This window comes from Verruconis gallopava (assembly GCF_000836295.1).
Source record: "Verruconis gallopava strain CBS 43764 unplaced genomic scaffold supercont1.8, whole genome shotgun sequence".
In the NCBI taxonomy this organism is placed as follows: Eukaryota; Fungi; Ascomycota; class Dothideomycetes; order Venturiales; family Sympoventuriaceae; genus Verruconis; species Verruconis gallopava.
In genome coordinates, this window is record NW_015622144.1 from 441,248 (window position 1) to 455,896 (window position 14,649).

Consider the following 14,649-nt stretch of genomic DNA (forward strand, 5'->3'; position numbering starts at 1 on the left):
CCGCACAAAGATGGCTCTGGAACTACGTGCCTTAGCCCACCAAAACGCCTCCTAATATTGTTCGACACGGCACCATGGCGCGTTGATGCCGCGGTACATGAACGAGATGCAAATCCACGGCTCGCTTTGATCCTTACGCCACACCTAGTCGCAAGAGGCCACACTCTCTGTTACACCAAGAGAAGGTTACGAACAGCATGGCACCCAAGTCCATCCTGAAGAAGACGCCAGCGTCCTCATCGGCGGCGCAACAGCAACGGCCAACGACGAAGTCGCGCGACGAGCGCAACCGAGAGATCGCCCTGTACCACGCGAACCTCATCCAGGCCCAGAAGGACGTCGAGGCGGCCATCGTCTCCGCCATCGAGACACTGATCGACTTCCCCGCACACCCCAGCTCGACGTCCGCGTCGCCAGACGCCTCAGACGTGGCCGAGTTCACGAGGCTGGTGTACATCTTCACTCCGGGCGACTACGACGAGCTGATCGAGGAGCGGCGGATCGACGGACGCTGCGGATACGTCTTCTGCCGCAACGCGCCGAAGACGACGCAAGGCGGGGGCAGGCTGAAGATCCTGGGCGGCGGTCGCGTCGTGGACAGAGGCCGTGCCGAGAGCTGGTGCTCCGCCGTGTGCGCAAAACGCGCCATGTGGATCAAGGTGCAGCTGATCGAGACGCCCGCATGGGAGCGCAGAGGCGCAGTCGAAGGCGGTCAGATCGACATCATGACCGGGGATGCAGACCAAGCGGGCTCGGCCGGCGCGCAGCTCCGTGGCGACGAGGACGACCTGGAGCGGAAGATGAAGGAGCTGGCTCTGGAAAGGGGCGATGGCGAGAAGCCGGCCAGGTCGGCTGGCATGGTCAGCAACGTGCTCGTCGAGAAGGACACGGTCAAACCGCCGTCGGCGCCAGAGCCAGACGGTTCCGAACAGACGGAGGGCGAAGTCATCGAGGGCTACAAGCCGAAACACAAGAAGAAAACGAAGGACGAGCCCAGCTTGGAGCTAGGCGATCAGGATTGGGTAGCATGATGTGGTTCACGTCTCTCCTTTTGTTCTCTTCAAAGCGCAAGCACGCCAGTCATGGCTCCATCTGGCGAGCACGAACCGCAGAGCGGAGGCATAAAGAGCTTCCTTCTGTCTCGCCCCAGTAGACGGAAACGACTACATGTGACTGGACAATGGGCCAGGGTTGGTGGTTGTTTCAAGTGATTGCGTCCCTGTTACCCGACGTCTCCGCGCAAACGGCTTCTCGTGGCACCACACGGCAATCCCCAGCGCAGCACATCATCGACATTCTCCGTGCAGGGAATCCGTTGTAGCAAACCACGACAACAAAGACAAGATTCCACAACACCAGTGACAAAAATATAGGCAAAGCCCTACGAAATGTCGGATTCTTTGGCTATTTTTCGCTTTGATCGTGGCGATAGGATTCTCCCTCTCTCACTTTTGCAAGACGATATACAGAAGCTCTTTTGCGAACGAGGACGACACGGCATGAAGACATCTCCCCATGGACTCCAGAATGTTATCTCACAGACACGATGCACGACGTTATTTGGCACCTCCGACCACTCATCCTGGTTGTGCCCTCACCCAAAATATGGCGGCCAATGCAGCACGGCGGAGCAGCGGTCGGTGCACCTGGGCCTTGATCACCACGATGCAAGATTCGTGGAGACCGAGTTCTTCCACATCAGCACATATCCCGTGTGCCAAGTACGATGCGGGGAGCAGGCGAAAGGTGGCAGCGTGCAGTCCGTGAAGAAGTCAATTTCGACGTTAACGGCCGATGACTGCCATGCTAGAGACGGTGATGTAGACTGTGGTCGCGTCACGAGATACACCTTGTTCCGCTTCATGGATCTGCCCTCCGAGCTGCGCAGTGTCATCTACGCCATTGCGATCGAAGACGCCGTCTCAGGCCAGCAAGAACTCTTCCACAAGGACCAGAAGACACGGAGACTGCGCCGATGGCAGCCGCTGGCTCTCCTGCAGGCCAGCTCACCACTTCGCGCCGAAGCACTGCACGTTTACGCCTCCACGCAGACACTGGCTGTGCCGCTAGCCGCTCTCTCAAGGTGGCATGCGCTCGTCGGGCCCGCCTTCCTGCGCGCGTCCAAAACGCTGCTGATCACGCTGCCAGCCAGGCAGGCACCCTCTGCGGCACCGCGCCTGCTTGACATTACGGCCGTGTATCACATCCTATGCGTCACGAACCCATCGCTAGACCTGCGCTGCGTCGAGGAAGGCCAGCTGTGCCGCCGCGGCGCCGGCTCCGCACCGGCGGTGCCGGCCGCACCGTTCAACGCGCTTTTCCAACTCATTCGCCGCAACGCCGCCTGCATCGCCGCGTGCCTGGCCTGTGGCACACTGCGCCGCATCCTCGTCAACGAGCACGCAGTCCTGGTAAGTGCAGCTGCCACCTTCGATCTTTGGCTGTCGTACGACGACGTCCAGCGCGTCCTGGGCGCCCGCGACGGGTTCAGACTCACCGTCGGCAAGGACAACCAGCTGTGGCAGGGGACTTTGTTGGCGCGTACTATGGCTCCAAGAACGAACAGGAAAACGAGGAGGGTTGACACCGCCACCCGGGCAAGGGACTCGACGAAGATGACGAAGATGGACGGCACTGGCGCGTTTGAGATGTCTTCGAATGGACTTCGTAGCGTCATCGTGGAAGGGAAGAGAGATGGGTTGCGTAGGAACTCGAAACTGGTGGACATGGCACTTGTTCAGGCAGATATCGACGCTGAGACCGAGAGCGGCATCAGTTTCGGTACGTAGTTATCAAGAAGGCAAATGAAGCGAGAAGATCAAAGTCTGCTCCCGGTGCTTGAATCCTTTCAAAGAACATTCCCGCTTGATCTCGTCCCAGGACTTCCGTTGCAGCGGGATATACTCGATTTGCACAGCACAAGTACAAATCTCTGCAACTGATCTGCATTCCCGTCTCAGCATGCAAAGGACTTGGCGAAGAAGACGACAAGGGACGCGTCGTGTTTTTCGGATTCACGTACATGGACCCGTCAAGTTCGCGCGCGACAAGGGTTGCGCAGAATGGCATTTTCCCTTAGACAATTGACATGCACGCTCCTGGACGGGACGCATGACGCTTTGCGAGAAAACGGCGGTTTCAGGGACGGGGGAAAGCAAAAAAGCGTTGCTCAGGTCTGCGGTGGAAATTTTCACGTGTGGAACAAGAGCACGAGTCGACGGGGATTTGGATTGTCTTTCACGGCTGTTTCTATCTACAGGTTCAAAGACGACGCGTCGATGATCGTCAGGTTCCTTAGGATCTTGTTTATCAGCGTCGTGTTGACGTCGATTACGCCGCCGGGTTCCTGCGTTATGAACGAGCCGCCAGTCCCCGTCAGGATTCCCGCGATCGCATCGCTCGCGACGCTGGTGAGAAGGCTCGGAGGCACAGAAGACAGCTCGATGCCCGCCAACAGGTCGATTCCCCTGAACGCCCGGACCCAGTAAGGCCACGAGTGCCCGTCTGCAGTTATGTTCGTCGTCTGCAAGCCGGTGACCAGGATGCCGTTTGCCATGTACGGGAGCTCGGTTCCGATGACCTGGGTGATGTTTTGGAGCAACCCAAGCACGATTTCCAGATCGACCCTTGCTCTTGCGTCCAAGTAATTAAGCCCCTTCTTCAGGTTGAAGTTGTCGATAAACGCTTCGGCGAGTAGAGTTTGACCAATTGTGAAGTCAGCGGTCACAAGAGCAGTCTACCTGCCGTCAGCTTCGGCCTGGAATTAAACAACAAAGCGATTGACTTACAGAATTTAGAGTGAGAATGGCAGGGTTGACCAAGGGCAATGAAATCAAGACGTTGGCTCCGTCAGCATCGGGCGGTTGGATCTTGAGGTACTCGAGTTGAAGTACAGTTGCATTCAGAATCCCTACGCTGATGTTAGAGCCAAGTCTTCTCGGGCATCGAGCAAATATGGAACGTGCCCTGATAAGATACTGTCTTGACGGTATCGACAGATATTTTCAGAGGACCAACATGTAGCTTTAGACTGCCTTTAAGACCGACAGTCATGACGGGATCGAAGAAAAACTTGCGCCAGAGCTTCGTCCATTCCGTCATGTTGCCCACCCGTATTTGCCCGTTGTTGGCATGAATCGTCTCGCCGCCTTTGATTTTAATTTTGCCAGTGTCGATGTATGCAATCGGACTTATTGGCACGGTCTCCGGATTGAACATCTGCAGCGTGGTTGGATCTATGCTGGCAGAAATTCCGGACGGCGCTCGAATGCTCGACATTATGTTGAATGTCGCGTAGCTCTCTTCGAATGCCGTGATTTCACCGTACAGAGACTTCGGTACCTGGATATTATCCAGCACGTAATACGCGAAGGCAGGAACGCCGTATATAATTCTGTTGCGTTTGTGAGCTCTTGGCAACCTCATGGAGTTGAGGGCCTGCAAGGTCTGCTTACACGATTGGCAAGATAACAGCCATCAGGACAATCCCAGCTAATCCAAGCCAAACCCAATTCGCAAGGATGAAATCGGAAAACAGTCCTCTACCTTCATATCAATGTGTTGGATTTCCAGTGAGGTTGTGACACGTACCTAACTCGAATATACTCCGGCTCCTTCGGGGCCCATTCTTCTTCTTCATATCTACCATGTTCATTACCCTCTGGCGCGTAGCCAAGCTGGTTATGAGACATATTAGGCATCGCTGCAGGAGCTGTGACCGGAAGGATCTTGTCCTCTTCATTGTCCTTGCTTGGCAGGCGTTCAATCTTTTCGTAGGGATACTTTGCAAATTTTTCATCATAATACGTGCCGTACTTCTCACTGGTATAGCCCGTGGGCTTCTCATTAGCAGACCCTTGGGGCGTATCACTTGCGAAATCAGCATGCCGATCATTCGGGAAGCCGGCGTTTCTGGCCAGAGGTGGTGCTTGTACATCAGCAGTGGCCGGGCCAGACGAAGACAAGGCCCCTGCTCCATGATATCTTCCTTTGTAGATGGTTGGATCACGAATGTAATGATTACTTCTTAAACGTGCATTTTTGAAAATGGCTATGATGAAAAGCAGCAAACCCTAGAGGAAAGCACTCAGCATTATGTATGGAGCCATGGTCTGAGACCTACGAATGAGGCGCACGCTGCCCAGGCACCAAACGTCAAGAAACAAAAGGCCACAAAGGCTTTGTACTTGGGACAAGCGACTGCAATTGAGCCTGGGTCGGCGACGCCATAACATGTCGATTTCAAGAACTAGCCAAGCATGTTATCGCAGTTCCTTGAATTGGAGAAACGACTTTCATAATTACCATTATCAGAAAGGAAAACACAGCGGCCATTATCCATGCCAAGGCAAAGAATGAGTCGATGACAAAATTGGGGTACGGTGGGACAAGTGCCACAAGAATGCTCAAGCAGCTGACAGCCACGATGTAGATGGACATCCCATCCATCCAGTCCCTTTCAGATAGTGTCAGCGAGACAAGTGCCAGAGATACCACGCTCATGGCAAATGCCCCTAGTCGGGACACAAAGGACAGAAATTTAGCTAGTTCGGTCCACATGGTGTCCAAAGTCGAGACGAGGCTGGACTATGTTAGGCAAGAGGGATCCAGCAAAGATGCCGAACGCAAGTCAGGACAAGCCTCAACGAGAGCGGCCAAGAAAGGGAAAACACATTCCAAAGCTCTCTAAGCTCTAAAAACTCGAGATAGCTCAATATATCTCATCGGTTCTTGCTACAACGCGACATGCTTCGGATGTAGGCGAGGAAGATCACGCCCAGCAGCATGACCACCAAGGATGGGATGAACTGGGCGGTGGATTCTCGATTAGCCAGTAGCTATCCCACCCAATAGTTCTCTTCCTGATGGCTCTAGATCCATTTTTCGGGTTGTCGACCGTCCGACGATAGGCTGAGCAAGCGGTTCCCGTTGTCGGCTAGCCTTCCGAATATATTCAGAGACGTATGGCAAAGACCTTGATATCCCCGCGTGATCCATCGTGGCCCCGGATGTACGTACGCTTCATAGGGAATTTCTACCGCACCGATGGCGGGGGGGAGTGGACGAGCAAAATCCCGTCTGGCAAAACTTCCACATTCACACATCGTGTGAATGCGTTCAAAATCTGGGGAAAAGTCGGGGAATCTGCGTGCAGATCATAGCCCTTGTTCCCCCGCACTTTCAGGTCGTAGGGACGTCTACAACCATGGATCGCCACCTATTAGGATATTTCAACATTCACGTTGGCATAAAAGACTCTTTCGATATCCGAGTCCGGAAATTTTCCCTCGCTAAATTAAGTTCACACCATTTGTTCTCGAACTACTGATCGTTTCAAGTTGTGACATGGTGTAGCCAAGCTCGTTTGAATCTGACATCGCCACTTCATGTTGTAAGGCTCAAGATGACAAGAAACCCCAAATGGCTCTCCTGTTATCCACAGAATATATATTGTGCCATTCTACAGATGAAAACATCTTTTTCAACATTCTGGCTCGTGGGTGCGCTAGTTTTGCTCGCAAGGTTTCAATACATTACTTTAGCCGAGGATAGCACAATATCGCAAGACCAGTCTAGACATCGTAGGCGCTTTGAGCAATCTTCGCGCGAACAACCGAAAGTAGAAGGCATTGGATGGTATTGAGTGGACGAGACAGAATGTGACTGCTATTGGTAGGACCGTTCGATATGCAGAAATAGCTCAATTTGCTTCCAAATTCTTTACCGGAAAATCATTTCGGCGACAGAAGGGGAAACGAATGTTTTCTTTTCTTTGAAAGAGAACATGAGCGTAGTCTAGACGTCGAGTTTGTATGGACTCCTTTGAACTTTGAGCTACGAGCGCGTTTGCCGCCCACCGGGTGATGGGGAGTTGCCATAGCGTTGATGCAGAAATCGTGGTCACAGAAGCACCGAGAAGTCCCATCGATCCTTGTGTCGTCCTGCCAGGGTTGACCAAGAAAGAGACCCAAAGGAGAGCCATAGAGTGATGTAGATCCAAGTCTTTCGGGAAACTCGGATCACTCTTTCACGATGCCATGTTACGTCTTCATTTTGGTGACGAGAAGAAGCTTCCAAAGCAGAAAAGTGTCGCCCTCAGGCACGTCTAATCCGATGCAGATAGATCAGGACTAAGTTGGCCGGCAATTGAATGACAAATGGCTGATTGATCAAAGTCAAACTCACAAGACAGTCTTGACAGTAGAAGGGCCTATCCACACGCGAGAACGACACGGTCGAGACATTGCTTTGAAAAAAAAAAAAAAAAAAGAAAAGAAAAGAAAAGAAAAAAAGAGGAAATGGAAATGGAAAATGAGAAGAAAAGAAAAACCCGAAGACGGAGCGGGACTGGAACTTCCCAACGCCGTCAGGCAAGAATAGATTTCTGAAGCTCGCATCATCCGAACTTGGACAGCACGGAACCTCCCACACATACTCTGACACCGCCTCAGTCAAAGACGCAGCTTCTGTGGTAGATGCAGCTTCCAAAGAGAACCCGTGTGACGAGCGCAGCAACCGGGTAGATCTCTCCGTCGGTTCACTTGTCTTTTGTCTGAGGACCATTGCCGCCGGGACCTGCAAAGAAGCTCCCGAACCTGGTTCGCGAAGGATGCCTGGGTCAGCCGTGCCAGCTTCGTGGACGGGCGGGCTCATCCACGCCAGTCATCCTGCCTTGACGGGATTTCCATTGCTGTCTACTCAAGACAAGACGTTGCTTCGAACCAAGGACCTAACGACTGCGAGCCTGCTCGAAGCAGCTGACATGCTTCTGGATCCGTCCTTTCCAGCACGAGCGCTGGGCAGCCGCGCGTTCGTAAGCTGTGGATGAGGTCGGCGCTTGACCAGCAAATCATGTTAAAACGTATTGCAAGATCCGTCAGTGCGCTTCAAATCATCCTAAGATGGCCCTCACTGCTGAATACGACAGTGAGCGCCAAGACGTCCTCTATATTGCAGCGCACGGATCGTTTCCCACCCAACGCAGGACTTAATGACTGATATGGGTCTCTCACGACATTTGATTAGTAAGTCGAGCATTTGAAAACGTCAAAGGGCACGTCGCATGAATGATAAGACTGGATCAATGAGAAGGCTCACGTTATGGACTATCAGAAGAATTAAATGAGGATTCAAGAACGCCTTCCGGCACTATCCTAGGTGCTTCCTTCAGCTTCAAGCCATATTCCAGGCCAGACGCATACAGCAACGAAATCCTCTTCATGTTGTAGTCAAGCACAAGGTTAGAAAAGCACAATGCCATCAGGCTTTTTTAGAATGTACATCTACGCTCCCTCACGGCTCTTCCTATAAGTAGCCTGGGACAAGTCAGGAGGTTTTCATTTCTCAGTTGCGCGAACAAAGCAAAGCGCACCGACGTCATTATACTGAGAAGACATGTCTAAACACTAAAGGGCTGGTGGCGACTCACCTCTTGCTCCGTCTGCAGTTGATCGACCACGGGGCTCAACTCGCTTAGAATCTCATATGCCTTCTTGTGGAATTCCAGCTGCGCGGCGATGAGCTCGGCCAGGTTTCGTAGCGGCTCTGGTGTGTCGAGCACATTCTTGAACACGCCGACCGCCTCCTCCGTCTGCGCGACGAATTCATCCTCTTTGGCCTCAATCTCGGCTCTTTGCGCATCGGTCAGGTCCTCGTCGCTGATGGACTCTCTGTGAGAGCCAGGCAGGCTGATGCCAGGGCCGCTTTTGATCTTTGACTTGGTCGCGTCCAAGCTGAGACGGGCGTTCTCGACATTTCTTCGAGCATTGGTAGCGAACTTGATCTGAGTGTTGAGAGTGGTGCTCCAGCCCGCCAGATAGCGTGCTTGGATGGCACTATCTTGTGCCAGCCTTGCTTCGCCAATCTTCTCTTCGGCAATGGCAAACTTCTCTAGTGCCGTTGCAAGTGGATCTTCTTGACCATCGTGCGGAGCGCTGTTGAGAGTGTGTGAAGCAGACAGAGCAGCACGTGCCATGGCATGATTGAAGGTCTTTGGCTGGGGCTTCGCTTGTGGGGGTGCAGTCATAGCGGCGGCAGCTTCAGCTGGTGAGCTTGCCTGGCCAAGGAGGGTGACTTTTTCCGAGACCGTACGACCGAGATCGTTGAAGGACTCGCGAAGGTTCGAGGGGTAATCGTATGCTTCATTGGTGTATTGCGAACTTGTTTCCAGTCAGTGGCTTGCGCTGTTCGTTGGGTCATGCGCAACATACGTGACTTGGAGCATTTTCTGGTGAACCTGCTTCAAAGCGTCTACCCGCTTCTCAAGCTTGATGTATTCATCGGGCATCTCGGTCTAAATAAAAATGCGGTAAGCAGGTGATCGCGTGCCACGACTGGGCCATTCCAAAGCAAAGCTTCAGCGACGGCCGGACGCAAACCAGGGCAGTGAAAAGAAGCCGATTGAGGATTCGAAAATCGCAGGAGTAGCTGAAGCGGCGTGCTGCTCAGCGCCTTGGTATCACCCAGCTCTTTATCCTCTCCCGCATGTGATGTCGCACGACAATAACAACAGTGCTTTCTTCTGACCTCGGGATTCGAGAATTCTCACTTACTTTATCGTCCGCCTGACCAAGCTGCTCCTTCACGGACTGCTGCATTCTGGCCAGGCCAGGCAGCACCCCCGAGCTGAAAGTTGGGATCACCCGTCAGCGTGAGTCTCGCACATGTTCGACGACAAGGGACGACATACGTTGAACTTTTCCAGAAAGACTGCACCTTGTCCATGTTGGCAATGGCTGTGCAGGACTTGTCGAGTGTGAGGGTCGAGGATGCGATTGTTTCTTCAGGATGTGTTGCGGCGTTGAGATCGGTGGTCAAATGTTTGGACCCCCCCCAATCCTCCGCGAGCTTTGGCACCCCAATTGGGACGCGGTCCCACATGCAGCAGCGCACGTGATCTGGACGCCATGAGCGTCACAAAGGGCCTCGTTTGCGATGCGACGACAGCGCAGTCTTTGAGTCTTTACACGTCGACGATTCCGAAAGAAAAATACTGAGGAACACCGTCGCGCTACGCGGTGCATCTCTTTTGAAACACATCGTACATCACGTTACCCGCTCCTCGTCGTTCTCGAGTCACGCCGTCACGTCGTTACGCTGCCCCGTTGCTGCTCCGTGCTTGCGTGTCCTCCCCTGCGTACTGTGGGCTTTTGCTCATCTCCCCGTTTCACCTACCGCTGCCACATTCCCTTTTCAAGCTCGTCTTTGGCCACTAGAGCGCGCTGTCGCCCTTCAGAATGCCTCGCCGTCCTCTCCATGCCCTGACGAGACAAACCCCAGATCTCTACCAGCGCAGAGATGCGTCGTCTTACGACAGCGCTGTTGTTCTAGGCCGCAAATCAAAGGGCCCGCCCCGCTGCAGTCTCCAGCTGGCAGATTACAGAGCGTACCTCCCAAGATGATTGCGTACCTCATCAAATCTCGTTCAGCCTGGCCGCCCTGCCCAATTGGGTTTAAGGGCTTCGATTGGTCTCACAAACGCGGACAACCGTTTGATGATTCGCCGAAGATCATTTGTTATTCACAGTCGGAGCATCGGCGAATTAACCTATTTTTCTTCTCTGGATTTCGCGTTCTTTGAGGAGAAGATAATAATGAGCAAGGCCAGGCCAGATGGTCCACACTGGCCACGCGGTCGTTGTAGTTTGATGTTTTCGTCTTACCGCACAACGCGTGGTCGAACATAGGGCCTACACAAGCAGGTTTACCCTCCATTCCTCGGCCTCCTATTGACATCCTTGTCCGTGGCATGCACAAAGTGGCTCGGGATCTAACCAGACGCAAAGATGTTCACTTGAGGCTAGGTGGTCTTCATTCTTCCTAGATGTCTGTGGCAATGCAACGGAACTGTGAAGTGGAGCACCAGGTATTGATTCTAAAGGGGTTTGATTTGTCTAGAAGGTTATAGATATGCATGTACACACCAATCCACACGAAGTCAAACACCACCGAGACTTCGCGCAACGATCAAATCATAGCATCGTGAGGGGATTCATAAGGCAAGAAAAGACTTGATCAAAGTGATGAGGGAACTGCCATCTGATTGACAAACGACCGAGAAGTTGTATACAAGATAACAACCCTTGTAGGATTCGATAGCAATGTTGAAGTAACAAGCACAACGGTGAGAAGTCGACCCAGATAAAGTCACCCAAGGATAGCGCCACATGTGTGGGGGTATCTGTGTCCACATTGTCCCTTTGCCTACAAACACCGTTGAGAGCTTCAAGAACCCTGATTCGAGGGCAAACAAAATGAAATAGCAAAGCCCAACACCAGGTCGTCTATAAGGTATCGTATGTTCGGGCACCACCACGGGCAGCCATAACATGACTCCGTCCAGACAGAGAGTTTGTGTGGAAGCAGATGTTCGATGGATGCGGTAAAGACCCATGAAAAAAAGAGGGGTTGAGAATTGAATTGGTTTGAACAGCGCACTAAATGAAGGCGCGGACGAATTGTTTTTGCTTTTCATTTTATTTACATTGCCGACAACAGCACCATCATTGTCTAACAATCTACTCCTGCGCGGCACGCTGGTGGAAGTGCATGTGACCATGGTGAACTGGTTCCACGGCGCGCTTGGTTGGTGCTACGTAGGCGGTGGTGAAGGTGGTCATGACCGCCTCGTTGATGATTGGTGCTTTGGAGGTGGTGGTTGCCGCGGCGGCAGCCTTCTGCTGTGGGGAGCTGGCGGCGTTGCTGGCACCAGTGTTTACGCTGCAGAGGGTCATGATGGTATCAGCGGAGTCGTCGCATGAGAGGGAATTGACGTCGTCATTGTAGTAGAGGTAGAAACCTGTACAAGGCTGGCCTACGGGGCAATCACGCGTAGGGCATGACGGGTTGGTCGTCTTGAGGTTGATGCCGTAGTTGTAGAATGGGCAGTTGGAGCCGGAGCAGTTGACGTCGGAGCCGTCATACCAGACAAATGGTTGCGAGGCGAAGGATTGGACAGTGTATTCGAACTGAGTGATGTATTCGCTGGAGGTGCTGGTTGACAGCTTGAGAGAGACACCGCCGGACGAGAGAACGTGATATTGCTCCGAGTACGAGCCACCTGCGGCGATGACGGTCGGCTGGCTTGGATTGCGTTCGGCGTCCACGGCCCACATGTAGACGGGGAATGCGCAGTTGTTGTTGATGATGGCGCTGCCGAGGGCGTTCACCGAGGTGAAAGCGGATGCGAGAACCGCGAGGCTAGTGATAAGCTGCATCGTGAAAGGAAGGATACGATCGTTCTTCGAATAACAAAGCGCGTCTGAGAAGGAGAGTTGACCAAGCCCGACCGCGGAAGACGCCTGACTTGTCGAAACAAAAGGAAGGATATTGCTGTTGAAGGGAATTCCCTGAAGGAGAGGACGCTGTGAGGCGAAGGTGGAGAAGAAAGGAACGCTCAAAGGTTCGAGCCCACAGCACGACGAAGAATCTTGACAACAATGAAGGACCAAAAGGGAAGTGAGAGTGCGCGGAAAGCAATCTTATACGAGCGAAAAGGAGGAGATGCGTGGATTGCCCAAGGGCGGCTGCTAAAAGCGCCCTAATGACCCAAATTGCGGATCCGCCCAATGGCAGATGAGCCGGCGCGGTGGCGTCGACGCTTGGACCGGCCGGGCTCACGAGGTGATTCAGGAACAGGTGCGGCAAGACGCAGATCCTGTGCGCGGCCCAGACTTACGTTTCTGTTCCTGCACCGCGCTCAACGGGCCCACGGCCGCGAAGGGCGTGCAGGCCAGCGCTGGATGCAGCGAGGAAAATTCCTTCTGTCCAGCGAGTTGTTCCTGCATGCGTCTTTGTCGCGTTGTGGGCCTGTTGAGCGATTTGCTGAACCACACGACGGACTTGCTCGCCCACACATGTCCTTCGGCATTTCGAACCTGGATCCACATGCTCGCGCTGCAATGGGTGCCGTGTGCGTTCCTGACTGCTCGCATGTGCCACAGGGCGGACTGTTGTCAACCGCAGCAGCTGTCAGAACAAGATCGCGAAACAACGAAGCAGTCCGCAAGCGCAGTGCATGGATCGTGCTGGCTGATTCACGTGTCGCAACACCATAGGATGACCGCACAATCAATCTCGCTGCGTTTGCGTTGCCCGTCGCGCGACAGAGGGCGAGCACCTTCGTCCCGAATGTTGCGGGCACGCTTTGTGAGCCAAGGGCCATTCTAGCCGCGCCCTGCATCTCGTCGCGATTCAGACCTGACGTCTTTCAAGATGCGAATGACAGCGTCTGACTGTCGTCGATTCAGCTTGAGACTACTGCCAGTACGTTGCAGTGGCCAAAGATTCTGATGTACTGGTGGACGAAAGCGCGCACCATCCCCACATATTCCTCAGTAGTGATTCGCTCGATCGCCTACATGACACTATAAGCGGCTAAAAGAGTCTTCGAGCATGGATTTCGAATTCCATCCGTTCCACGTCTTGGACGTTACGTGGTTGGGTCGGGCGAGGGAGCCGATCCATGCGTAGGGCGAACAAAAGTCGATGCAAGGCATGCACTTTTTATGCGGGTCCTGCATATTCTCTTACAGAGAGCAAGCGGCACAGGTCAGATTCCTTTGCCACAGCTGTAGTTTTCTTCTTCCCCTGCCACCTCTGTCATCACTACTCGGACACTATCGCAACAAGCCTTCTTGGGGGCTATCGGGTACCTTGCTACGTGCGCTGCAAGCATGGGTGCATGCATACACCCAGTTGCGCGGGAATACCTTGCTGTCTTTGTTCGAATAAGAGGAGATCCAGTCGCATGGTGAAAGCGACTTGCACGCTTCTACGATAAGTAACGAAAACCATCAGGAATCGGTTCCCCAGTTTTAGCCATGCCACCATTGACTAAAAGTGTACGGAACTGGGGGTTTGGCAGCAATGGGACCCATCGCCCGAATGCGGATGTTGTCCGAGCGAAACCTGCCCAGGTTGCACCATTGCAGGCGCCCCAGGCCGCGCGTGCAGGCTACAAGGCAGAAAAGGAATTCTCACCCTTTCCCGCGTCGGAACCAGGTCAACAAAGTCTGAGCCGGGCCTGCGACCATTGGCCTTGCAAGCATCCAGCCTCCAGTCCGGCACGAACCCGTCCCACGTTTTTTTGCGGGTCGCGCAAAGATTTAAAGTCAAAGTGTCTCGTGATGTGCGTGCACAAGTGGGGACGGTGTGCTTCGAGAAGAACTTGCATGGCCAAAGAAGCAAGCACAGCCCGATTATCGCTCCGACTTGGCCGCATTCTGACGGCATCGAGAGCATGCATTTGGGACGCAGCATAAGCGGCCCCCGGGGACGACTGTTCCCTAAGCCAAACCGGAAGCTGATCCGCACCTTGTTATCGATTAGCTGTGCCATCTTGCTCGTGATTGTCACGTCTGGAGAACAAGTACCAGGGCGAGAATTGCCTAGATCTGCGTCGCATTCATGTCGAGCAGTCTTGACTTGGCGCGGCACATTCCGATTATCTTCGAGTCTGCCAGACCTCGACACGGAAGCGTCATCGCGACGTTTCGCTTAATGGTTGGACAACAGGCTCTGATGCTGGTGCAGAGTTTTTTTTCCCCTTGCGTTCTGTGTGATAGGATGACTGCCTGGTCATGTCTTGGATCTTCCAGCGCCAAACTAAGGCAGACCTATTGTCGAGCGAATAGAACGTGGACTAGTTTT

General features: G+C 53.4%; 5 protein-coding genes across 6 annotated transcripts; 2 read left to right on the top strand and 3 right to left on the bottom strand.

Annotated features, from left to right (window-relative positions):
• Positions 1–197: 197 nt before the first annotated feature.
• Positions 198–1,031, top strand: PV09_03156 (uncharacterized protein; the record flags this gene model as incomplete). The annotated part of the gene is made up of 1 exon (XM_016356317.1): positions 198–1,031. The coding sequence occupies one exon, from the start codon at positions 198–200 to the stop codon at positions 1,029–1,031; it is 834 nt and encodes a 277-aa protein (XP_016215840.1).
• A 357-nt stretch (positions 1,032–1,388) lies between these two features.
• On the top strand, positions 1,389–2,789 carry PV09_03157 (uncharacterized protein; the record flags this gene model as incomplete). Its single annotated transcript, XM_016356318.1, has 1 exon — positions 1,389–2,789. One exon carries the CDS (start codon positions 1,389–1,391, stop codon positions 2,787–2,789), a length of 1,401 nt encoding a protein of 466 aa, XP_016215841.1.
• Positions 2,790–3,253: 464 nt separating this feature from the next.
• PV09_03158 (uncharacterized protein) lies at positions 3,254–5,559 on the bottom strand (the record flags this gene model as incomplete). Its single annotated transcript, XM_016356319.1, has 7 exons — positions 3,254–3,736; positions 3,789–3,910; positions 3,966–4,393; positions 4,455–4,541; positions 4,591–5,072; positions 5,123–5,248; positions 5,305–5,559. 7 exons carry the CDS (start codon positions 5,557–5,559, stop codon positions 3,254–3,256), a joined length of 1,983 nt encoding a protein of 660 aa, XP_016215842.1.
• Positions 5,560–8,076: 2,517 nt separating this feature from the next.
• PV09_03159 lies at positions 8,077–9,973 on the bottom strand. 2 transcript variants are annotated; one of them, XM_016356320.1, is made up of 5 exons: positions 9,689–9,973; positions 9,552–9,624; positions 9,210–9,292; positions 8,429–9,158; positions 8,077–8,315 (listed from the first exon to the last, which is right to left on the bottom strand). In XM_016356320.1, the coding sequence occupies exons 1-5, from the start codon at positions 9,877–9,879 to the stop codon at positions 8,283–8,285; spliced, it is 1,110 nt and encodes a 369-aa protein (XP_016215843.1). In that variant the 5' UTR covers positions 9,880–9,973; the 3' UTR covers positions 8,077–8,282. The 2 variants fall into 2 exon arrangements, with proteins under 2 accessions (XP_016215843.1, XP_016215844.1); XM_016356321.1 differs by having other exon boundaries at positions 8,077–9,158.
• An 880-nt stretch (positions 9,974–10,853) lies between these two features.
• On the bottom strand, positions 10,854–12,512 carry PV09_03160 (uncharacterized protein). Its single transcript, XM_016356322.1, has one exon. It carries the CDS (start codon positions 12,213–12,215, stop codon positions 11,517–11,519), a length of 699 nt encoding a protein of 232 aa, XP_016215845.1. The 5' UTR covers positions 12,216–12,512; the 3' UTR covers positions 10,854–11,516.
• Between the last annotated feature and the right edge of the window lie 2,137 nt (positions 12,513–14,649).

What these genes read in the sequence shown, in the direction of transcription:
- PV09_03159 (XM_016356320.1), bottom strand. Translation starts at nt 9,879, where the DNA reads ATGTGGGACCGCGTCCCAATTGGGGTGCCAAAGCTCGCGGAGGATTGG. An exon ending in TTGGTCAGGCGGACGATAAA is followed by an intron (nt 9,293 to 9,551) that starts GTAAGTGAGAAT and finishes ATTTTTATTTAG; the next exon opens with ACCGAGATGCCCGATGAATA. An exon ending in CAGAAAATGCTCCAAGTCAC is followed by an intron (nt 9,159 to 9,209) that starts GTATGTTGCGCA and finishes ACTGGAAACAAG; the next exon opens with TTCGCAATACACCAATGAAG.
- PV09_03160 (XM_016356322.1), bottom strand. Translation starts at nt 12,215, where the DNA reads ATGCAGCTTATCACTAGCCTCGCGGTTCTCGCATCCGCTTTCACCTCG.